At 39.1% G+C, this 24782-nt stretch overlaps 1 protein-coding gene across 1 annotated transcript in view; it reads left to right on the top strand.

The window, feature by feature from the left end:
- luzp2 (leucine zipper protein 2) overlaps positions 1–24782 on the top strand; it is a 708607-nt gene that overhangs the window by 340500 nt on the left and 343325 nt on the right. Inside the window, exon 2 of the mRNA XM_039753635.1 lies at positions 19108–19225. Within this exon, the coding sequence (XP_039609569.1) occupies positions 19108–19225 (118 nt within the window). The remainder of the gene's footprint in view (positions 1–19107; positions 19226–24782) is intronic.

Raw genomic sequence — 24782 nt, forward strand, 5'->3', positions numbered from 1 at the left:
TGTTCACAGGTTTATTGTAATTTTATCTTTTGTCTTCTGTGCATACTCGTTTTTTGTCCTAAGAGATAATGCTATCTTCTTTTGCTAGTTACAGTGTACAAAAATCTCAAACAAAGATAGTTGTGAAAATATTTTATTGTTTTCATTTGAGATAGTAACTTTTCCAGCTATATAGGTTTCTTGCCATATCCTAGATATAGCCAATGAGCAAATTTAACCTTGTGCCGTGTCAAGTTGATTTTTCTTATTTTTATTTTTTGTTATTCTATAATTAATTATAAAACGAACCTTGGCCTTGAAAACTTTGATTTCTCTGCATTTTACTGTATTTTTTTGAGACACAGGGCTAATTTTTGAAAAGCACTGGTATAGCCTATCATACCTTATTAATGCTTTTACCTAAGTTACATTTCTTCTTGAATCCTGGGATGTGTGAAGGATCAGATGTTCCAGTTTATTTGCACTAAGAACATTTCAAGGGATAATCCATTCTACTTTTCTTTCACCCGGATTCTCTGTTATAAAATTCAATTTTTCAGTGATATGTAAGCAAAAAGACAAAGCACTGTCAACTTTTGTCTGTGTATTTAAAGTAAGGCATTGCTCAGGCTAGAGTTAAAGTGCCCTGATATGTTAAAACATGATGTGGTTGTCCTTAAGAATGCTGAAATGACTTCCAATTCAATCATTTGTGTTTAATTCTTTATTTTATCTTGGAAATACCATTTGGTAATGAAGGAGCTCACCCCTTCATATTCATAATAATCCACTTTCCAATCATTTTCATAAGAAGCCCTTAAGAATTACAAAGTCATATCAAACTGATGATTTTCACCAAATACTAAAATGTTCTTAATATTTAAATTCACTGGTGTTGTTTAAATAGTTTAAATACATGTCAGCAGCCAGCAGATTGTTTCTTTACCTGAAAGGTACATAACTATATTGCCATAATAAAGCATTCTTATAGAAATCGTATTTAGTACATTATTCTGTTCTGACATCTTTTAATGTTCCGCCTTACCTAATGGAACCAAGCATATCATGCAGTAGAGTAAAATTTAATTAAAGAATGAAATAATGGACAAACACTGGTCCAAGGCTAATCAAAGCTGTGAGATTGCATCTATATGCCATCATGATATCCTGTTCTCAGTTTACTCCAAATTCTATTATGCAAACATTTTAAAAATACACTCGTTGCTCTGTGAAACTGTGTTCTAAAATATTATTGTTTATTCTTTAAGGCCAATATCAGAACATTAGAACAATCCAAAACGAGAACGGGCCATTCAACCCAACAAAGCTTGACAGTTCTATCCACTTAATACTAATAAAGAAACTATAAATTAATTCAATAAAGTAATAGATTTTGAAGAATCTATATTAGAATTTGTATCTTTTTTTCAATAGATAGAAATATGTATTGTGCTGTGCCTGAGAAGGATTCAGAACTGCTGGCTTGGCATTTTTTTAATTTTGAGTAATCACAATGCATTCAAGTAGATACAAGTAATTTATTTTTCTGAGTTTCTTAACTAGGTCAGGCAGGTTTGCTAGGAATTCTGGAACAAAAGATTAAATGTGAAAGCCATGAGATATTATAAATCACTGTACCTTTGGGAGAGCACCTTAAGCTCAATTGGGCTTTTCTGTTATAAGTTTAGGAGCCAAAGCAAGCAGCAGAATGTTTAACCATTTTTATTGTATTTGGGATGCTGAGAATTGCACCATCTAATACAAATTTTACAAACAATTGAGCATATTCAAACTGTTATCTGCCACTATGTTCAGTCTATATTCGATTGTGATTTTAGAGAGTATGCCAGAATACATTTGTTAAATTTAGCTCATAATATGTAAAACTATGCAAAGCATCTATTCATCTGCTGATTTTATGCATCTAGGGTGTTTTAATTCAGGCTTCCCACAACATTGAACTGCATGAAGTTGAATGAAAAATCAATTGAACGATGGATATTTTTACTGTTATTGGGTTGTAGGGTACCATTCTTAGCAGCATAAAGTCTAAGGCAGGAAACCACACTGCACCAGATAAAAGAGCTTATAGGTTAGTGTTGTAAATCCACATACATTGTATTAAGGATGTGCGATAATGTCAGGTTATTTGAGAAAAAGCCATGGAGAAAGAGTAACGATGTGCAAACTCCATACAGATGGTGGCCAAGTCAGGAATGGAACCCTGGTTCAGAGTTTTAGTGCCACAGCACCATCTACCGTAACAGATTAGGTTTGGTTGGCTAAACCTCCAGATGAAACAGTGACTGTGTGTTGTGTTAAGTTAACGGAAATCAAACAGAAGTACATGTTAGCTCTTATTGTACTGTGTTCATTATACGGCACTTGAACACAGTAGTAGTGGATGTTGTGAATCAATGTCAAGCAATTTTTAATCAACCTTAAGGAAAGGGTGTCCTAATTATCATGGTCATATAGCAAAAAATCCTCTATAATCATCCTAAATGTACAAATACAGAAAAATCCTTAAACACATCACTCATAGACCCAACATAACAGTTTTGACTGACGAAACCAATGGTGTGGTGTATGGAGTTGACACATTTTCCACAATTCTGCATATTTTTTTCTTCAGGTACTTCATTTGTTCCCACATTCTGATCCCTTAGGTGTTAATTTAGTTTTCAAAATCATTTTTTTCCTCTGAGTTGCACCTGCAATGAATTGATATCTCATCCAGTGTTGGTTTCTACCACGCATCCAGTGCTGCTTGGATAGACTCTGCCCGCTATGAAGCTGACTTAAATACGTGGTTGACACTGTTCAATTAATAACTTTATTCATAGCCCTGCCACTTTCTGTAGGATTATTACATTCCCTTCTGTATGTATGATCTGTTTCTCAGTTTCCTGCATGTGAGTGTGATTGGTGAATATAAATTGGTTGGGTGTGAGTGCACATGTACTGTATGTAGACTGGCATCCTGTCTAGAACTGGCTTCTAAGATGATAACAGGATAAGCTCACCCAGCAGCCCCATAATGGAATAATTGGGTTTAGATAACAAATGGATAGAATGATAGTATAAAATGTTCACAAGGAATGAAGCCAGTGGAATAAAGGTCTAGCTGAGCAGTGAAATCATCATATAGCTAGAGTACTGTTAAAATGGTGTAATGTGGTGCTTCCTGTTGCATTTCTTCTAGTAGTTAAATTGTTTAGATAAAAAAAACCTTTTGATTAGATATAAACAAACTCAAAGTTACATCTATATATGTCTGCAGCATTTTGTCTATATTGTATTTTAATTTTTGTCGAAATCCTTTCTAGCTCTGTGTTGTCTCACTTGAACCACACATGATTATTAGAGATGGTATTTTTACACCTACAAGAATTTAAACTAAATCCAGCCTCTGGCATAAAACAGAAACTTTAGTTTCAAAGCTCAGCACTGTATTCCTCTTCTGTCCTTCTGGGCTTTTTGTATTTCATTTATGCAGTCTGTCAGTCTGGGATATGATTTTAGCCAAGAGATGCATCAACTTCATATCTTTCATTCCAATTTGACAGTATCTGTCACCATCATTAGCTGCCAAAGGGAAGGATGTGATGGGCACAAATTTAAGAAGGTGTTTTTGTTGATGCTGTCTAACTTTTGGTGTTTCACATCACTATGAAGTAAGGTATAATCTGTAGACTCATGTATGCATTTGAACAGTACACATAATAACAGAATGACACACGATTGATATGGTTTCTGTGTGTTGATACTACATTAATAAAGTATCTATCTATCTATCTATCTATCTATCTATCTATCTATCTATCTATCTATCTATCTATCTATCTATCTATCTAACCAATTCCTCCATAGCTAGTCTGATACGATAAAATGTAATTTATGTTATTACATCAGGTCCAATCAAGTTTTTGCCAAGCATAATCAGTACAATGGAATTCTTAATTGCATGTCTCCTCAGAACAGTTGGCAATAAAAACAATTCCCAAAAAACAAACACATGTAAAAATGCATGTGTTTCTGCCAAGTTATTACTTTATGAGTTAAAGTCTGATTTGATACCTCCCTTAATGATGAAATCAATCCAATCAGCTTTAGAAAATCAGAAGCAGCTGTCAGATGAGTAAGAGACAAAAATCTGCAAAATATTCAAGTTAAAGTAACCTCTGTCAAGGTAAAAGAGTAAACCAGCCCATAATTGAAGTTGCTAAGAATGTTTTTTTTAGCATTAATGCTGAAAAGTCGGATAAGTCGCCAATGCTTTTCAACTATGTATACATCTTGCCTGAAGAAGGGGCCTGAGTTGCCTCGAAAGCTTGCATATTGCAGTCTTTCTAGTTAGCTAATAAAGGGTGTCATTTTGCTTAACTTCTCACACATCTATAATGGCTAACACAGTACACACCATATTAGTACAAACAATGTGTACAGTATAGTGCACTGTATTTGAGACATCTCTATGAAAGCTAAACTTTATTAACAAATTTCATTGACTAACTGTGACATATTTCAACCAAATCAGTCCAATGTGAGTCATTATTTCATGCTGACAGACAAATAGACAGACAGATGGACCAAAATGACAACAACCCTAGGGAATATTCACACTATATACAAGTGCACCTAATAAAAGACCTATTGTAATAGGGAAACTAAACATTTAACTGATGCTCCATTGTGGAAACTCTTATCATTCAGAAATATTTTTAAGTGCAATCAAGCATTCCTTGATTCAGTTCAAGTTCATTAAAACAAATGATGCCATTTCCAAAATATTATTTTGCTTAGCAGATTTTTATTGTAGCTTATCTGGAAATCTTTTTTACATAAATCTTAAAATGGTTTAAAAATATCTCTAAATTATTTGCTGATATCTTGAAAACATTTAAAGATATGTTGAAATTGATATCAGGTATCTTTGAATCACTTCCTTTTTATTTAAAGATCAGTTGGGAAAGTACTCATACATTTGTCCAGTTATTTATATTTAATACCATTAAAATAGTGTGAAAAAGTATGTAGATCTTCAATAAACCATTTTGTTGCATATATACAGAGATATGTGTGCAGGCTGTCTAAGCACACATTTTCCTGAATTCCCTGCACACTGCTACACAACTCTTTAGCTATTTCCCAAACATTCACTGAGCAGCAGGGCTTGGGAAAATGAGTTATGCAGATGCTACAAATAAGAAAGGAGTGTGAAAGTTGCTGTCTCATTGCATCTGTAGTTTCATTCCTTCATAATAAGTTTTGCCATTATGTATTAAATATTCACTAAGCAGTGTTTGGCTTGATCAGCTGTGGCCTACTTGAGCTGCATGATTGCTAAAGCAATGGGAAGTGATTTAAAGTTAGGTATAAACCAATGTTAGATATTTTTAAGCAAATAGGTAGTAATATAAAGAAATCTTTAAATAATCACATTGTATGTTAAATGATTTAAATATCCTGCCTTGCGCCCTGTGTTGGCTGGGATTGGCTCTGGCAGACCCCCATGACCCTGTAGTTAGGATATAGGATATAGCGGGTTGGATAATAGATGGATGATTTAAATATATCTATAAATCATTTATCTATAAATCATTTATAGATATCTATAAATCTTTTATAGATATCTGTAATTTAATAAAGGATATCACTCTCAAGTGGACATCTCATAAATTCTACAAGAGCCTTATGAAGTGAACATTCTCGAAGTGTACAGCTTTACACCTTTAAACCCCACTATGTGTTACCTTAATCCTGACAAGGAAAACACATTAGAAATGTAATTGTCAGATAAATTCGCACAAGGTACCTTAGAAATTTGACTGCAGCCACTCTGAAATTAAGCTGGCCGATTAGACACAGTAAGGAAATGCAAAGTCCACCAAAAAAAAAACCAATCCAGTCAGGCATCCCATGAGCACCCAATCACCATTATCATACTTGTTTGATAGTAATTGAGAACAGTTTAGTGGCACCTGGCCTCACCCAGGGATGGTTCCTGCTTTGTAACAAATGCTGCAAGGTGAAAATTTAACCTGTGGGATCATGATCTGCATTAAGAAGGTTAGTGAATACATGGATGGATGGATAAGATTATTATTGGGTTTATGGCCAAATGATTAAGTCTGAAATATTTGAATTTACTCAGAACTGAGAAAGAATCATTCTTAAGAACATAATAAATATACAGTATATAAAGCTCCTCTGGCTCAAAGGACACCATCATTTAGATATTACTACTTTTCAGGAACATTTTTCTCTGTGCCTTACCGTTCTCTATTTGTTTTTTTTTTTTTGTTTTCTCTATTTGACTTTTTTTCTGGATAAGTCATTAATGTCTCTAAAAGTGCATGATGAAAGGAACCAAGAGGGACAGCACTTCATGCTAATGTTAAACCAGTTGGCTGCTTTAATCAAGCCTGTTGTAAGTCCAGAAACAAGAAGGAATTTAATCGATAGACGTTTAACAGTGACTGATTCTTTACATGTCCTAATTAAAAACTAAGCAAAAGCTTTTTCTGTCTTTCATCAGTACATAGTTTAATATGGCAACACATGTTAAAAGGTCAATTAAAACTAGTTAAAACCTAAATTCTCCTCATATAATCATCTGTGCGTGTTATTGTTCGTTCATAGCTGTCAGCAAGCATAAATGTACTGAGACCAACTACATTTTTTGGTTAAATCAAGCAAGGGGGGAAAGAAAAAATAAGCCATTCAAATTACTTCTGTCTCCTTGTCATTAAACTTGCAATGTGTACTGCTACATGTATGAAAAGCAGCAGCATCACACACCCTTAAGTCAAGCTGAATCATTCTCCTCCTACTGTATGATCAACTGCTTTGTGTGTCCTTTTTTTACTTTATGAGACACACATGTGGAAATCCTATCCTGTTCAATAAAAGCTGCACCCTGTTGTGATTTTCATTCTGGACTCTTTGGATTCCCTTTCCCAGGTACAACAGGTTGCCTGGAGATTACATTTTTTTAATACTGCACCCTGCCTGGTGCCAGCTGTTTCAGCAGCCCTAAATGACTTTAAGTATGGAAAAGGTGCTATATATAAATAAAATAGATTATGATTATTATTGATAAACTTGAAGACAGACAGCAGCCAGAAGTCTCCGTGTTCACTATTCTTGACAAGACATGTTCCTCTAGGAAACGTTTGTGTCACTGTTGTAGTGGATACAATATAGTCATTCTTAGTGCCTGCCGGTATCATCTCTTTTTGCATTGCAACCCTAAGGTGAATCATTGATGCCACAGATCTGACTTGGCACTACTGGTTGTGGTTTTATGTAACTTATTTGACACTTGCAAGTAAATCAACTCTCCAAGGCTCCCTATCTGCAGTATACTGTCCAGTGCTTCCATTGTAAATTACTTCTGCTTTGGTTCCCTTCTCACAGAGTGCTAATATCTTTCTTAACAGACTTTGCAGCCTCATTTCTTGCTTAGCTTGTAACTTCAACTACTATCATCTCGGTGATAAGCTTGCTTGAGTCCATCTTATTGTGTGGTACCCTACCTCTACAGAATACACAGTCATGCCACAGCAAACTGGTTTAAATCCATCTCTTTTACAGGGTGGCAGAATATTCTACTGTTAAATGTCCTGTATGATGCCAGCCTCTTGTGTTTAGCTATGAAGCTGCTGCTAGCCTCAGTAAACAGTGTTGTTTTCCACCATTTTACTCAAACAGGAAGAATAACCATGGGTGCAGCTGATTTCAATTAGAGATGTTTCTCTTCTTTCTTCTAGAGAATGGGGTTGTCAGTTGTATTTCTTCTTATTTCTGGAGGCTTAAATGTATCAATGATAGTGTATACCCAAACTCTGCTGATATATTAAAGTGGACCAATCTAAGACTGGAGCCAAACAGACAGGTCAAATATCCATTGTCAGCTTTTCTAGCATATTCAAATGATTAACATTCTAAGAAATTCTAATTTCGCAGGTTATTGTTGACCAGCTATTTTGCAGTATTATTATTATCACTATTGTTTATTTATCAGATGCCTGACAAAATCCAATTAGGTGGGTTGAAAGTACAAAGTTAACAACCTATAGAAAACAAAATTCAAAGTTGAGTACAAGAAAACAATTACTGTCATTTCTCCCAAGGCTATATGGGAAACAAAAGTTCAAAGGTTATCCATTAGCATACACAGCATCAGGCAGTTTTATCCATAAGCTTCGTGAGTAGGCACTCATACTGACAATTATAGCTGACATCTAATCTTCCACTTAATGTATGGTATTTTATATGCATTGTCTGTTGACAGTATTACTACTATCCTAGTCTGTGTGCTGTGTAAACATAACAATAAATTTGAGCTTGAACCAACCTGCTTACAATCTGTCACTGTCTTTTTGGTAAGCAGCAGTCATGAGGTGGGGGGTGGAGGTCTAGTTACTTTGTTTTCATTGTGGTGGGATACACCATTGCTTATGTCTGGCCTATCATACAGCACTGTTATTGGTCAAAGCCATCTCAAAGCAGGGAGTAAATCGGGCTACAGACCAGGGGCCTCATTTATAATACCGTGCGTAGAACTCACACTATAACATGGCGTAAGCACAAAAGCGGGAAAAAAGTGGGAAAAAAGGCACGAAATGTCCACTTTAATCACGTAGTTTATTTTGTCATTAAAGTAGAACATCATAAACTTAATCTTAAGATCGTTTCATTTACTAGTTTCTCAAATTCCATCGTAACTAAATTAGTACGTTAAATGCTTTGTTTTGTATTTGATCTTCTATGTGCGCTATGTGTGTGAATCACTACTTGCTTTTTAAATGGGCTTTCTCTTCCTCTAACTGGACACAGAATCCATTGCATGCGTGATATTACAGCTCTCTGAATAGCTAAAATACTGAGATGTATACGTGATATCATTTTCATGATGATAGGAGTTAAAGGATGTTATTAAACATGGGAACACGGTGGCGCAGTGATTGAGCTGTACTGTCTCTTTCAAACGTACTAACCTCCAATTCCTGTCCTTCCTTTTCTTTCTCCAAATACCCAATCACCACACAATCAGCTCTGTAATAAACGTTAAGCCATCTGTAAGCTTATAACGCCGATTCTTCAAAACTTTTAAGGAACATTGAAATATCTTCGTAGTACATTTTTAATTATTCAATCCTTCATGCCAGTCCCAGTGAAGCATACAGTGCGAGGCAGGAACAATCCGTGAACGGAGTGCCAGATCCTTGCTAGCGTAGCGACACCATGTCCTTTAATTATTAACAATATAGATTATTTAAATAAAGTTAAAGTTTTATCTTTATAATATAATAAACATATTTCATCTTAAAAATGATATCGTCATCATATGTAAATACGTGCTTTATAAAGTGGCTGAGGTTGTGCAATATTATAACTGTAGTGCAAGTTTACAATGAGGTAATTGTACTTATAAGTACAAACAGTTCTACCAGGAGCAGTTGATGGACTGATAGAGTGCATTTAGAGCCCTTGGGATGAAACTGCTTCTGAGCAACGAGGTCCGTACAGGAAAGGTTTTGAAGTGTTTGCCGTGTGAGAAGCAGTTCAAATAGGAAGCATGGCTGAGGCTAAGCGTGTACTTGATGCTATATACCGATAATTCTCTTTCTGATCAGCTGCTTCGAGTGGTGCAGTGAAAGTAATATGGAAAAAGATGATCCGCTGTGGCAACCTCTAACAGGAGCAGCTGAAAGAAGAAGAAGAAGGTGCAGTGAGAGTAACAATGCTAAAGCAGCTATGGTATTTAAAATAGTTTGACCATTCTGTGGACCATTATACTGTTACAGGTTAATTACAATCAGATGAATTAAACTAATAAACAATATGCAGTTAATTTCAGTGTATTTATAAAACCACATCAGGGATGTGGATCTGAAAAAGAAAGATAAACCACACAGGAACAGTAGCATTGCTTTGACGCTGGGTGCCGCCGGTCTGCAAAACAGATTGGAGAACTTGCGTACGACAGGGTATGAGCTACCGTGGGAATGTGCGTGGCTTTATGCCAAGTTTAGGTTTTATACATTGCGATTTGAATGTGTAATAAGTTCAGAAGCAGACAACAAAAAGGTTTGGGGTTTTCCGGCCCCTTATATTGTCGACACTCCAGATTTTCACAAAAACAAAATACGGTCAAACATAAACAATTCATGTGCGACGCCATACTGGGCGTCACAGCCATTTTTATAGGGGAGGAGCCGGAAGTGCAGGAATGCTGGGAAGGAGTGATGGATGATGGGAGGAAATGACGTCATCAAAGATGGCGGAGGGAGGGCGGAAGTAAACGTAGTGCGGTCAGGTCTTATGGCGGAGTGTCTTTGGGTGACCCGCGGGTTCGACTCTTTATGTAAGGACATCCACTGCAACGCGCCGTGGTCAGTCACCAGAGTGAACTCGCGACCCAACAGGTAGTACCGGAGATAAGTCACAGCCCATTTTATGGCCATGGCTTCCCTCTCCACCGCCGCATACCGGGTCTCCCGGTCCAGCAGTTTCCGGCTCAGGTACATTACGGGGTGTTCAACACCATCGATACTTTGGCTCAACACGGCACCCAAGCCTGTGTCCGAAGCATTGGTCTGGAGAATGAACGGAGCTCCAAAATCCGGAGTCCGCAATACAGGCGCCGACGTTAGGGCCTTTTTTAAGTCACTGAATGCATGTTCTGCCATATCGGTCCATACCACGTGGAGAGGAGCACCTTTCTTTGTCAAATTAGTCAAGGGTGCTGCTCTTTCGGAGAAACGGGGTACGAACCGGCGGTAATACCCGCTAGCCCCAAGAAAGCCTGCACCTGTTTCTTGGTACTCGGACGGGGCCATTCTAGGATGTCTTTAACTTTTGAGCATTGTGGTCTCACCTGTCCTCGTCCCACTAGGTACCCTAAATATTTGGCCTCCTGTAAGCCAAAGAAACATTTTCGGGGATTAATGCGGAGGCCGGCGTTAGCCAATGTCGCGAGGACAGCTGAGAGCTGCGACAAGTGTTCCTCCCAGGTGCCGGAATAGATGACTACGTCATCGAGGTAGGCGGCACTATAGGACTGGTGGGGCTTCAACACTCTATCCACCAGACGTTGAAAGGTAGCCGGTGCCCCGTGCAGCCCAAATGGGAGGACCTTATACTGCCAATGCCCGCTAGGGGTGCTAAAGGCTGTTTTTTCTTTCGCGGATGCCGTTAAAGGAATCTGTCAATACCCTTTTGTCATGTCGAGGGTAGTCAAGTATCGGGCGGCACCTAGCCGCTCCAGAAGGTCATCAATGCAGGGCATCGGATAAGCATCGAATTTGGAGATCTGATTCAGACGTCTAAAGTCATTACAGAATCTCCATGATCCGTCAGGCTTGGAAACGAGGACGATTGGACTAGACCAAGGGCTGTTACTTTCCTCGATTATGTCCATATCCAACATCCGTTGCACCTCCAATTCCACTTCGGCGCGTTTTGCCTCGGGGAGTCTGTAGGGTCTCTCGAGCGATCATCCCGGGTTCCGTGATTATGTCGTGCGCAATCAGCTTGGTTCGGCCCGGTGTCTCGCTCACCACTTCAGGGATGGCATGGACAGTTTTAATAATCTCCTGCCGTTGTGAGGGGGTAAGCTCTTTACCGAGGTTAAGGGCGTTCCCACCAGCGAATAAGGAGAGGGACCTACTAACATTGGGAGACTCTTCCCGGTTTTTCCAAGGTTTTCATAAATTAATATGGTAGATTCTCTCGGTTGGACGATGATTAGGTTGGAGAACCAAATAGTCGACCAATCCTTTTCTTTCTTTAACCTCGTATGGCCCTTGCCAGTGAGCTAACAATTTAGAATGGGACGTGGGAACAAGTACCATCACTCGATCCCCCAGACGGAACTCTCGGAGGACCGAGTTACGGTTGTAACACCGGACCTGAGCTGCCTGTGCACGAGTCACGTGATCTTTGAGGATTGGTTTAATTTCCTCGAGCTTGTCACGCAGTTGCGCAACATACTCGAGTACATTTGAGGAGGGCAGAGGTTCTGCCTCCCAGCCCTCTTTTAGGATATCCAAAAGTCCCCGGGGCTGTCGCCCATATAATAATTCAAAAGGGAGAAACCCGTGGACGCTTGGGGTACCTCCCTGTAGGCAAAAAGGACGAGCGGTAGGAGCTGGTCCCAATTCCTGCCATCGGCGCTGACTACCTTACGGAACATCTGTTTGAGCGTCTGGTTAAAACGTTCAACCAACCCATCCGTTTGGGGGTGATATACAGACGTCTTCAGGTGCTTTATCCTGAGTAATCTGGCAACTTCCTTGAACGTATCCGAAGTGAATGGTGTACCCTGGTCCGTGAGGACTTCTTTAAGAATACCCACTCTTGAAAATAAATTAACCAATTCCCGTGCGATATTTTTTGTAGTAGCGGAGCGCAGGGGAACCACCTCTGGGTATTGGGTCGCGTAATCAACCATGACTAATATATATTTAAAGCCACGGTTTGAGGGTTCCAGGGGTCCCACTAAATCTACCCCTATTCTATCAAACGGGACGTCTATTAAAGGAATAGGGACGAGAGGAGCACGGTCCCTCCTCGGAATCTGGCGAATCTGACATTCCGGACAGGACTGACAGAAACGCCGGACCTCCTCATTTATCCCAGGCCAATAAAAGCGGAGTTTAACCCTCTCCAATGTTTTTTCGGCCCCCAGATGGGCGCCTAAGTGGTGAGCGTGTGCTAGTTCACACACCTCCCGCCGGAAGGTACGTGGCACTAACAACAATTTCCGCACCTCACCCTCGTGAGTTGCCACCCGATACAACAGATCATTTTCTAACACAAAGAAGGGCTCGCGTGGCATGGAACCATCAGCATGTGTGCTACCAGGAAGAACGACTGTATTCCGGGCAAACCTTAGGGAATCATTATTCCACTGCTCTCTTTTAAAGGACGCAGGCGTAGACCGAAATTGATGATCCAGGTCGCTTAACGGATCCTGGTATGGGTTTGGCGGAAGTGTCCCCCGGCTTGTCCCTTCCCCGGCGGATACTTCCGGGTCAGAGGATGTCGCTCGAGAATCCACTCCCCACACGCCTGCGCCATCTTGGTTTGCCCCTGTGCATGGCGTGGAGATCGCGGGAAGGGCACCTCGTCCCCTCATGGCTAGACCCAAGGAGGCTTTGGGAGCGGCGTTCATCCTACCGCTGCTAATTTTTGACCAGTCTTGCCCCAAGATTACTGGATAGGGGGGTTCAGGCAACACCGCTACCATCATATTGGACACCTGCCCCTTCCAGGTAACGTAACACTGGGCGGATCGATATGTTCTGGTCTCACCGTGTACACAAGTGACTTGTAAATGTTTCGTGAGCCACTGTCGCGGTAAGACAAAACGGCGAGAAACAATGGTAATGTTACTGCCGGAATCGAACAAAGCCACCACCGAGTGCCCATTAAGCAACACCACTCCCGTATTCAGACTTGCCAGCGGGTGAGACGGAGTACAGTACCTTTCCTTCGTAGCCCAGGTGCAGTCCATCAGCTCCGATGATGTGTTGAGGGGACAGGTTGGCAGTAGATGGCCGGTCTCTCCACACTTGTAGCAGCGTGGGGAGGCCGGCTTGTCTTTGAATTTCTGCGGCGCTTCTGCAGCGTGTCGAGAGGGCTCGGGGTGGGCCACCCGTCCCTGTCGGTTCCCACGCGCTTGCCGTTCATATCCCCCGGATCGGTAGACCGCCAGTTGACGCTCCAATACCTCTAGGAGACCTGACATTTCCTTGTAAGGATGTGACCGGACCTGCTGGGCGAGAGAACTAGGTAGGGCGTTAACCAGGCCTTCACAGGCCACTTGTTCTACCACTTTCCTGGCTTGGGGGCCTTCTGGCCGTAGCCACCTCGATCTTACCCCAGAACTCGAATGCCTGCGCTCGGGCCGGCTTCTCTGGGTCAAATTGCCAGGTTCTCCATTCCGCCGCCTGCTGGCCCGGTGTTATGCCGTAGCGGGCCAGTATCTCCTTCTTAAGAACGTCGTATTTGGCGGCCTCTTCCTCGGGGAGGTCGTAATAAGCGCGCTACGCGGGTCCCTTCAGGTGGGGCGCCAAGATGGACGCCCACTCGGACCGCTGCCACTCGTTCCGGGTGGCCGTCCTTTCAAAGATCCCCAAGTAGGATTCCACATCATCAGATTCCGTCATGGGTACCAGGAGTGGCGGTGTATGGCGCGGACGCTCCGCTATAGCTCTCCGGGCTTCGGCCAGCTGGGCCCTTGTTAAATCCAACTCCCGGTTGGTCGTGGCCTGGGATTGTTGCAGTGCCGCGAGTTGGGCGCTCATGCCCTATAAAACTTTGTTCAGGTCTTGTCCTTCCGACATTTCCCTCGGACAACGATCCTGCCGGCTACACCAATGTAATAAGTTCAGAAGCAGACAACAAAAAGGTTTGGGGTTTTTCGGCCCCTTATATTGTCGACACTCCAGATTTTCACAAAAACAAAATACGGTCAAACATAAACAATTCATTTTTATAGGGGAGGAGCCGGAAGTGCAGGAATGCTGGGAAGGAGTGATGGATGATGGGAGGAAATGACGTCATCAAAGATGGCGGAGGGAGGGCGGAAGTAAACGTAGTGCGGTCAGGTCTTATGGCGGAGTGTCTTTGGGTCTGTAAAACAAAGAAACAAGGTTAGTACCCCGCCTTTCCCCGCCGGGGAACATCCTTCGATGTGTTTTAGGATCCGGCCGCGACCTCCTACTCGCGCATGCGTGACAAATGGATTCATTGAAAGGTTCATTGAAAAAAACACTTGCAAAGTAGAAAATCGTGTAGGCGGTATGTCGACATCAAGGATGCTAGTGAGACACTGAAAGGTTAGCAACAACTTCATAGGTCAGTGAAGTAACAATTTCATCACATCAATTCTACTCCCCACCACCCTCACTCCATACATGAACTCTACAGCCCTTATCCCATGACGACAACTGCTCACCCGTAAAGATTAGCCCTGTTATTGCTTTGTTGGTAGGAATAAAGGTTTCCAGACCATTTCATACTTCATACTTCTTGATTAATTCGTCTTCACAATTCAACATCTCTGGCGCAAAGTGCAGTTGACGCTGGCAAGGGCAAAGCTGGTCTACCTTTTTTGAGTCTGCTTACTGCTGAGTGTGAAGGCAATGCCAATCCTGTAACATTTCTTATTACACATATCATACCATCTCTGTTTTACTGCTAAAATGACACATATGAGAAACCTGTTTTCCTTTTATAGAACCTGATATACTGAATGCTATTTTTTACTGTAATGGATATACACCAAACATAATGGAGATGAATTTATTTATCTATCGAAAGTTCTGCACACTCTGTGTTTGTCTCACAATACTTGATTTGGCACTGCATTCCATACTTCTATACTTTTCCACACGACTACCGAAGAAGAATATGCCTTGCTGCTTTATAATTGTTAGGAATCCATCAGTGCCAGAATGTGCTTTCATAATGTTTGGTGTTTTGTGTTTTATCCTGTTCTTTTTCCATGATAATTGTTTTCAGTCCCTATTGAAGTAAAAATTGACAAGGATTATTAAAAGATTATGACCCTCAGGGTCTACAGCTTTTACAGTTGCATTTGCCAGAGGGTTTTGAAAGACACCTACTTGGCATCGCTCTTCACTGTAACATTATGAAGTAAGCTCAAATTTATTTATAAAGCACATTTAAAAACAACAGAAGTTATATCAAAAGTGCTGTACAAAGAAACATATACAGTATGGCTACTATAAAACAACCAGTTCTATAAAACAGTTAATGAAATTTTTTTAACATCTATCCTCCCCCTCGCAATAACCTCACCCACCATAGAAAGGGAAGTAGAAAAAGTGAATTATTTTTTCTTAAAAACCTCAATCAAAGGAGATCTGATATGGACCAGCAGATTGTTCCAAAATCTTGGAACAATAACTGAAAAAGCCCTGTCACCCTTAAACTTTAGCCATAATCTAGGAATAATTGAGTGGATGACCTCAAAACTCTTGTCTCGAAAGGGTATGAAAGATATCGCAGATATATTTAGGGGTGATGCCATGCAAGGCTTTATAAACAAATATTAAAACCTTGAAGTCAATCTGAAATCTCACCGGCACCCAGTGGAGAGAAGCCAATACAGGTGAGATATTATCTCTTCTACGAGTGCTAGCCAGAAATCTAACTGCTGCATTTTGTAACAAATGAAGGCGCAACAGAGTAGGTTTGGGCAATCCCACATATAAAGAATTTAAATTATAAAGATGTAATAAAAGCATGAATCACTGTTGCCAAATCCTTCTGTGAAAGGCTCTGGCCTTAATCCTAGCTCTCCTTAACTTTAAAGGTGCAATCAGGTCTGATGTTTACTTACATATAGACTCTAGGAGCCTAACCAGGCTATAAGCATTGCAGCACACAGATCGCAGTCACCACGGATGAGTGAAGGTTTGAAAAGGTATCACACAGATTCTGCAATTATTAAGTGATGTGTAATATTCCCGGACAGACATTGAGATCAAGTTGGAAAATAACAGCATAATGATCATCAAAAACTGCCACATTTTTTACAGGAAGGCCAGGAATAAGGACTAGGCTCAGCACATGACCCTTCTGATAAGTAGGACGTGAAACTACTTGGGCTGTTAATGGAGTCCACCAGACTTACAAATTCTCTAACAAGGGGTTTCACCAGACAACAAACATATTTAAATAATATGTTTGAAAAAATATTTAAATCTCCTAGAACCAGCAGGCTATCAAAACGTGTCTGCAACAAAGATGAAAAGTCAGCGAATACCTGGATAAAGCTGCAAATGTATTTATTACAAGAAATAAAGAATTGACAGAAGCAGTAAACAAATTAAGTGAATTGGGCGCACAACTGAATTATCAGTTAGTTTAGGTGATTTGTGTTTTCTTTTCCATAAAATGAAGTTTATTATTGTGCCAGAGAGTGGTGATGTTTTGCATGTTTGTTGAACATGCACATAAAATTTTTACTACTACTACTACTACTAGTACTAAATGTGAGGAATATTCACCTGGTTGCAACACCTATTCTGTACTTGTAGTGGGTAATGTGATCCATAATAGTAGTAGTAGTAGCAATAATAGGAGCAGTATTGTCACATTAAAATACCTAAATCCATTTTAATAGAAAACATGTGTCCACTTGTTCAGTGATGCAGGGACATACAGCCAAGCACTCCCAACAACAGGGAATATTAAAAATATGCCATACGTTATAAAGTAAGCTTCCAGAGTAGAGAATAAAACACAAAGGAAAAGGGAGAAGCTGGGAAGTCCAGGCAAGGTATTCATTCACTGGCTGCACTGTATATAAGTGGGGTTTGATGGGTGTCATCCAATCAGGTCAAATTACATCTCCAAAACCAGCAGATTAGAACTTTACTCAACGATAGTCAAGTTATTCTAAGCCTCTGAACTGCATGACCCTTAGTAAGTCACTAAATCCAACTGTGCTACATTAGTTGAAAAACATTGCACTATGTGCCTATAAATGCAAAATATTTCCCTTGGAAAAGAATGCTTCATTTGAAAGATTTCATGTAAAATAAATGTTAATGAAATAAAGGTTGTTAGGTGCCCATGAGGATTGCCTTGCAGGAGGAGGCTTCTGGGGCCTACCATAGGTGCAGAGTCTATGTTTGGGTGCCCGGCCTTTTAATAGTATTTGGACTCAGTTAACATCAAAGTCACTGAGAATGCTTTGCTTTGAATGACATCCCAAATCCCAGTTAAGACCTTTGAGTTGGCTGGGAATTTAATCCTCGTTGTTGCTTAAAATAGGCAACCCTTGAAAGAACGAATTTAGCCCAAATACGGAATAAAAAAAGAGATAAAAGGAACCTGGGAGATGAAAGCTTGGGAAGGACAAGGAGTAAGTGGGTTATCTGTACAATCTGTTAGTTTGAAGACAGTACCTTGTAATTCAATTTACAACGGGTACTACTGAAATCTCTGCATTATCCTAACTTATGTTTTAATCACAAGTTTACAAGCCTTTACAATGTGAGCAAATGAAAATTTCATTATGAACAGCAATTACTGCCATCACTTTTCCAGACACAGTCTACTATTATCTGCACTCCAGTGTCTACTGTCATTCATCTACAATTCTGGGTATTGCTTTTGATTCTCAATTTATCAATCCTGTCAAATCTACTCAACTCTATCATCTCAGTCCCTTCAGGAGGTACTGGTTCCATAAAATTCTACATAATCTGTTTATATGTTGAATTTGGTATAAAGACAGTAAATGTTCCTGAATGGCATGAAGTTTACATTAGAGCATGATTTAAATGTAGTAAGTGATATAACTTACACAAGATAGAAATATATATTTGTCTGGCTTTTATTGCTTGTTCTCAGCTTCTCTCTGAAGACTGCAGGTGAACTCAGGTTAAAATATTTACCAATAATAATATTTTTCATTTATTAATCTGATACACAATTCCTTTCTTCGTCATTTTTTAGTAAATATTTTTTCTTACCATTTCAAATACCACATTAGAATTTTAACGTTCACCAATCTGTACTTGGCTCCACAATTTTTGATATTTCATTCCCACACTAACGCCACCAATTTCTTTGAATTTCTTTTATGTCACACTTTTTAATCACACATTATATGGTGCATACGAGTTTCTGGATATTTTTCACATCCAGCATCCCCACTATTGACAAGATGAGCACACACTACTCACAAACACAAAAGTACAAAGATGCAGCTAAAATTAATCATATCTTGGCAACCGGTTTCTTCTTTTAACATCCATATTTTAGGACAGAACTCTCATATGTCAAAATAAAAAGATGAAATATGTTGTTTGCTTGATAAAACTGCGGAGTACTCAATATCAGTATGATCAATACAGCAGGCACTGACTGAAATAAATGGGCAAAAAATGTTTTCAGTGGAATATGAAAAAATAAAATTTCATCTCAGTGTTTTGATGGATATTAGATGATGATAAAAGCCAAAAAAAAGATGTTCCCTCCTGGAAAGAAATGATGGACTACATATAATTTTTGTTTGTTTCACATCCAATGTCAAAATTTACCTGAATGTGTCTTCTCTTATTTCTGAATTAGACATGGCTATGAGGGCCTAGAAAGGAAGCTCAAGGAGGTTTTCATGGAGCGAAGTGGCATCCTGCGGCAACTTTCCAAAACTACAAAGGAGCTTGAAGGAATCAAAGGGAATTTAAAGGTCAGAAATGTCCTCTTTTACCATTTGAATACATTTTGTAAAAACAAGAAGGGCCTTGCACAAACTCAAGATAGATCAATTATGTACTTGCTGAAAATGTAAGAAATTAATGTGTTCAGCATCTGGCACATGAAAGATAATCATCCAGAAACAAAGGTCACTCACATTTTAGCACTGTTTTACTAATGGGGACTTTTGACAGACTCTTGCTTTTTAAATGTAAAAATCTTATCCTTGCCTCAAGCAAAATTACACAACAAACAAAAACTTTGGCTCTCAAACAAAATATATCTTTGGAAAACACATTTTAAAAGAATGTGCTGAAAATCTGGTGATGTCTGTATGTGAAAAACTCTCCAGTAATTGTTTCAGTATTTTTCCAAAATAGGGAAAGTTGTCAATATTCAGAAAAAAACACACAGATTTGTACTTCTTAATCAGTACTTTTTTAGTGAAGTACCCATCCAGCCATCCATTTTTGAATCCTTCATTCTTAAGCTAAACATAACATGGGGTTCCAGCCTGTTTACATGGCCAACATAAAGCTGACATTTAACTTACATAAAATCTTAGAGATGTGAGAGTAAAATGACGTACCCAAAGAAAATGCTCACGGACAACTAGCATTCATACAGTGACCAGGTCAGAACTTCACCACAGGTCCTTGGAGTTTTGAAGCAACAACACTATCCACTGTGTTCTTCCTCTATTCCATCCTTTTTTTTTCCATATCCATTTGCTTCTAGGAAAGACTGTAGTGGGCTGGAGCCTATCAAGGACATTAGTGTATGGCAAGAATAAGTCCTAGACAGCGCAGGACAAACTCAAAAACATGCCAGCATTTGCTATTACAAGGCCAGTTGAGAGTTGCAAGTTGATTGAAACTGCAGTCTTTAAGGATTAAGACACAGGCACAGAGAGAACATGCAGACTTCATACAGACAGTAACTGGACTAGGATCTGAGCATGCAATCTGGAACTGTAAGGCAGTAATGCCAAACCCAACCCAACCATGCTCCCTCTCTCATTCATTTCTAGTGAAAATATTTTGAAAATTAATTTATATTCATTTTTAACAATGCCTATCAAAATGAGGAGAAATACAGTTGCTATGACAAAATAAAATCAGAATACATTCAACTAGGATTTCTTTACCATTTGATCAATAATGGTGGGGGTGTGTAGCTGAATATGTTTCACAGGCATTGTACATATTTCAGGAATTATAATGTGCATTAGATCATTTTGCGTATGTACATGTTCACAGATTGGGCTGTATGTGCCTCTATTTTATAAGCCTTGTACTCATTTCACTTCAAAAAGATCTTTGTGGAAGCACACACTTTGAATTGTATAATGTTCAAGAAAATAAAAAAAAAAATTGAATGTCAGTTAGGAAATATTCATGTATTGCTTGTAATAGAGTCACACTGAATCAACAGGATAGATCTGAATAATGTGGATTAGGTCAAATCAGTGTGCGAAATACAGGGGGCCCAGGAAGTCTACCCTTTTGGAACCCTTAAATTAGAATTGTAGGGTGTTTCAAAATATAAATTTTAAAAACATGTCATGCTGATATACATCAGTCAGTGCCCATTATTAGTTGAATGTCAAAATATGCTCAAATACGAACCTCATTGTTAAGATTTTTTTTTTATTGTAGCCTGCATAAAATAGCTTGTTTCTGCCTCCCATGCTCTTAATTAACTGGAGTGGCAGCTCTGGTCTGTTGCAGGGTGGCACTGCAGAAGACTGGTTTATGGCAGAAAATCACCTTTATCTGCGTAATAAAATAGTCATTTTAGCTAGTGAAGTTTCATTTAGCCTAACTCTGCTTTTTCAAGAAAAGGAAACAAAACTCTCTACTTGTAAATATTGGGGAAAATAAAACAGAATAATGGAAATGTTGCAAACAATGATTTTTCATCCAGAGGTTTTGCTGCTATTTAAGCTAGCATTAGTATTGCTGCTAGCTGTTCTGCGTGGTACTGGTCAGAAGTTCAAGTGTTATGAGATGTTTCTGTATTTTATGTCATGGATTTATTTGTTATGTGGGGGGTTGGCACCCTGCGTTGGCTGGGATTGGCTCCAGCAGACCCCCGTGACCCTTTGTTCGGATTTAACAGGTTGGAAATAGATGGATGGATGGATGAATTTATTTGTTAAATGTTATCAAGATATTTGACACCAATATGAGGTTCTGATTCATGCAGAATCTAATTGTACTTTATATTTACATTTTTTGTGCCATTTCCAATACTATTTTTGTTACTTTACACAGGAGTGGGTGCAATTTGTTGTTGTGTCACCTTGGTAATGAGACATGTATAATGAAAAGTCACCTCTAACTTCCTGTCACTATACCAGAGTGTGGATACCAGCCCTAAACTCTCTCTTCGTCATGGTTTTTATAGTTTACTTTGCTGGTTAAAGACCTTAAACCATACTTCTTCAATTCTGATTCCTGGTTTTCAATTAGGTTTTGAGTATTTTGTCATTCCCGGTTATGACCTTTGCATGATTTCTGACTACTTTGGTCTTTCCACTACCCTTGTGCTAGATTACTCCTACTCCACAGCTAATTTAATGTATACTCTATAGTACCAGAATAAAATTACATTAGTCAGCCAACAAAGGAGTACTAACAAGGCCCCAAGTACCACAGGATATTTTGCTGATTGGTTCAAGTACATGGTTGGCTAGCTATGATTAAAAACAGAAAGTTGGGCAGTTGGTAGTGATGGTGGTGCAGCAGGTAGTGCTGCTGTCTCATAGTATTTGGTTCAGTTCCAGGCTATGGGCAACTTCTGTGGAGAATTTGCTTGTTCTAATTTGTTTGTTCTTTTAGTGTTCATTCAAACATTGAGTTTACTGCATATTCTAAATTAGTGTGAATGTTATATAAGTGTGTGTGCGTGTGTATACAACTATCTTGTGAAATGGACTGGCATCTCTTGACAGAGTTTGTTTCTTCTTTTCACCAAGCTGCAAACTGAACCCTCTTTGAAAAACAGTGGGTTCAGAAGATAGATTAACGTACAGGGCCCTTATATTTACATTTGTAAATACACTCTCTACTCCCAGAAGTCTCTCTTTTTTGCCTGCTCTTGTTGCCAGAGTCCTTGCTACAATTAATTTAGTGTTTTTAATGCAGCAAAAGTAAAATCTCTGCTGTTGAATTATATCGTTGAATCTCCACTTGGATGACTTTCCCAAGTCTACCGAGGTTCAAATTGTTCAGTTATGGTAGCAGTAGTAGTACTACAAGCATTGTCACGTGCACAGAGTATTGTGAAATTCTTATTTGAAAGTTCAACACAACTCCAGTGCCATGATAAACAAGAATGTCTTAAAATGCATAACTTCATTTATTTAATACTTAGTCCATAAGATGTTTTCCAGCCATTTCTGTTGTGTGGGTGTAAAAAGAATATATCAGAGCAGACTGGGACACAGGTTGGAAAGTTGCATTTGTAGGAACTTTTTACTGATTCACAAGTTACTTTTACGGTGTTTGGTAACTTCTTAATTCATTCAATTAATTGAACATTTTCCAGTTTTCATTGCATTAAGAGGGTTTAAGAATGAAAGTACATTTTTCTATTCATTTTACATGTTATTGTTTTAATAATTGCTTTTGTCTGTAAGGTGAAATTTATTTGAGAATAAAAACTTCACATGCTTTTCTCACTAATTCATTTGTGTCAGTGTTGTAAAATCTAAAGTTCGTTTTCTGCACAAACTAAACAAAATTATAAAACATAATTTGAAAGAATGTATGAGCTTTGATAATCTGTCAGATATTTTGTATGTTACCTTTTTAACATGAAAATTTTCCTTAAATATTATTCCCTGAATTCACTAAAGAGGACTTTTAGTCTTAGAAATAGAAAGCGTAATATTTTTTGACCTGTGCTTACCATAATGACACAATGTTTCCACTGCCATCTCATAAACCTAGATTTCAATCACATGCCTAGTTGTTGTCTGTATGGCTTACAAGATCTGTCTGTGTCTTTGTTTTGTTTTTCTGGTTCATCCCAACTAGAATGAGTGTGTTAGGTTATTTGGAAATTCTACATTGCTCCAGTATAGATGTGTGCATTAGCGGTCTCTGCAATGGACTGGCACCTCATCAAATGTTTGTGCCTATCTTGTGTGCCCAGTGCTACAAGAATGGGACCCTGTAAACCTGGCTTGGATTTAGTGGGTCTGAATGTTATTTTTCCAACTGGTTATCACAGCAATTTTCAGTCCAGTGAATGTTTATGTGTATTGAGGACATTCCTACTGTATCAGCTAGGGTTTTGCCTAGGTACTCTGGCTTCATATCACCTCTCATGGATGTGTTTGTCAGATAATTAATGCCTTTTAATTGGCCTAGTAAGCGTGTGAGTGTAATAATATTTTTAAGCCCTATTTTGCATTGCCGTCTGATTCATGGTTCAGTCTTCTCATGTATCTGATGTTCTCATCATATGCTCCCGCTCCTTTTCTTCCTTGTACAACAAAAGTCAATTTTAGAAAATGTATTAACGTATTTGTAGCTGTCAAAGAGAATTTTCATTGTCTAATTTTTTATTTAATTTTCCTCCTAATGTTAGTTGTAGTCCCAAAGCACTTATCAAAATCACATGGGAGCAGAAGACAAAAGCAAAGTATATGACAAAATCTTTCATAGACTTTCAAAAAAGCTTTTGATGTGATTCCACAACAAAGATTAATCCTTAAGCTGGAAGCAATTGGCATCAGTGCTACATTACAAACCTGGATTTCAAGCTGGTTAATGGGAGAGAGCAAGTACAGATAACATTCCACATGGAATGGGGTTATCAGTGGAGTCCCACTGGGATCTGCACTGGGAGTAATACACTGAATTATACACTATTGATTTTTAAAGTATTAATAATATTGATTCTAATATAGTGGGTAAACCAATAAAATAAAATGAACAGATTGATAACAAATACTGAGGAAGGAGCCAAAAAATCTTTGAGCAAACAGTTTGAAAATGCACATCAGCTTAAGACAATGTAAAGTATTAAATAAGCAAAAGGACAAAGGTCCTAGTGTTTAGAGTCCTGGTGCTTCCTGTCTTGCTATATGGTTGCAAGACATGGACACTATCCAGTGACCTGAGACGAAGACTGGACTCCTTTGGTACTGTGTCTCTCTTGACTTTATGTCAAATGAGTGGTTGCTCATGGAGTCCCGAATGAGGCACATTACCTGCATTGTGAGGGACCATCAGTTATGGCACTACAGCCATGTGGTGCAATTCCCTGAGGGTGATCCTCATTGTTGAGGGCCCAAATGGCTGGACCAAGCCAAGGGGTCGCCCACGTAACACCTGGCTGCGGCAGATAGAGGGTAATTTCTGGAGGGTAGAACTGGACCACGTGTCTGCCTGGGGGGTTGCCAACCGGGATCCTGAGCTGTTTTGTCGTGTGGTTGGTGCAGCAATGTACTGTACCAGTGCATGCTCCCTAGGTTGACTTAACTTGACATGAAGAGAAAATATAAATGAAGGAAGACGGACACAACAAAAATAAAA

Source organism: Polypterus senegalus, chromosome 1 (genome assembly GCF_016835505.1).
Source record: "Polypterus senegalus isolate Bchr_013 chromosome 1, ASM1683550v1, whole genome shotgun sequence".
In the NCBI taxonomy this organism is placed as follows: Eukaryota; Metazoa; Chordata; class Cladistia; order Polypteriformes; family Polypteridae; genus Polypterus; species Polypterus senegalus.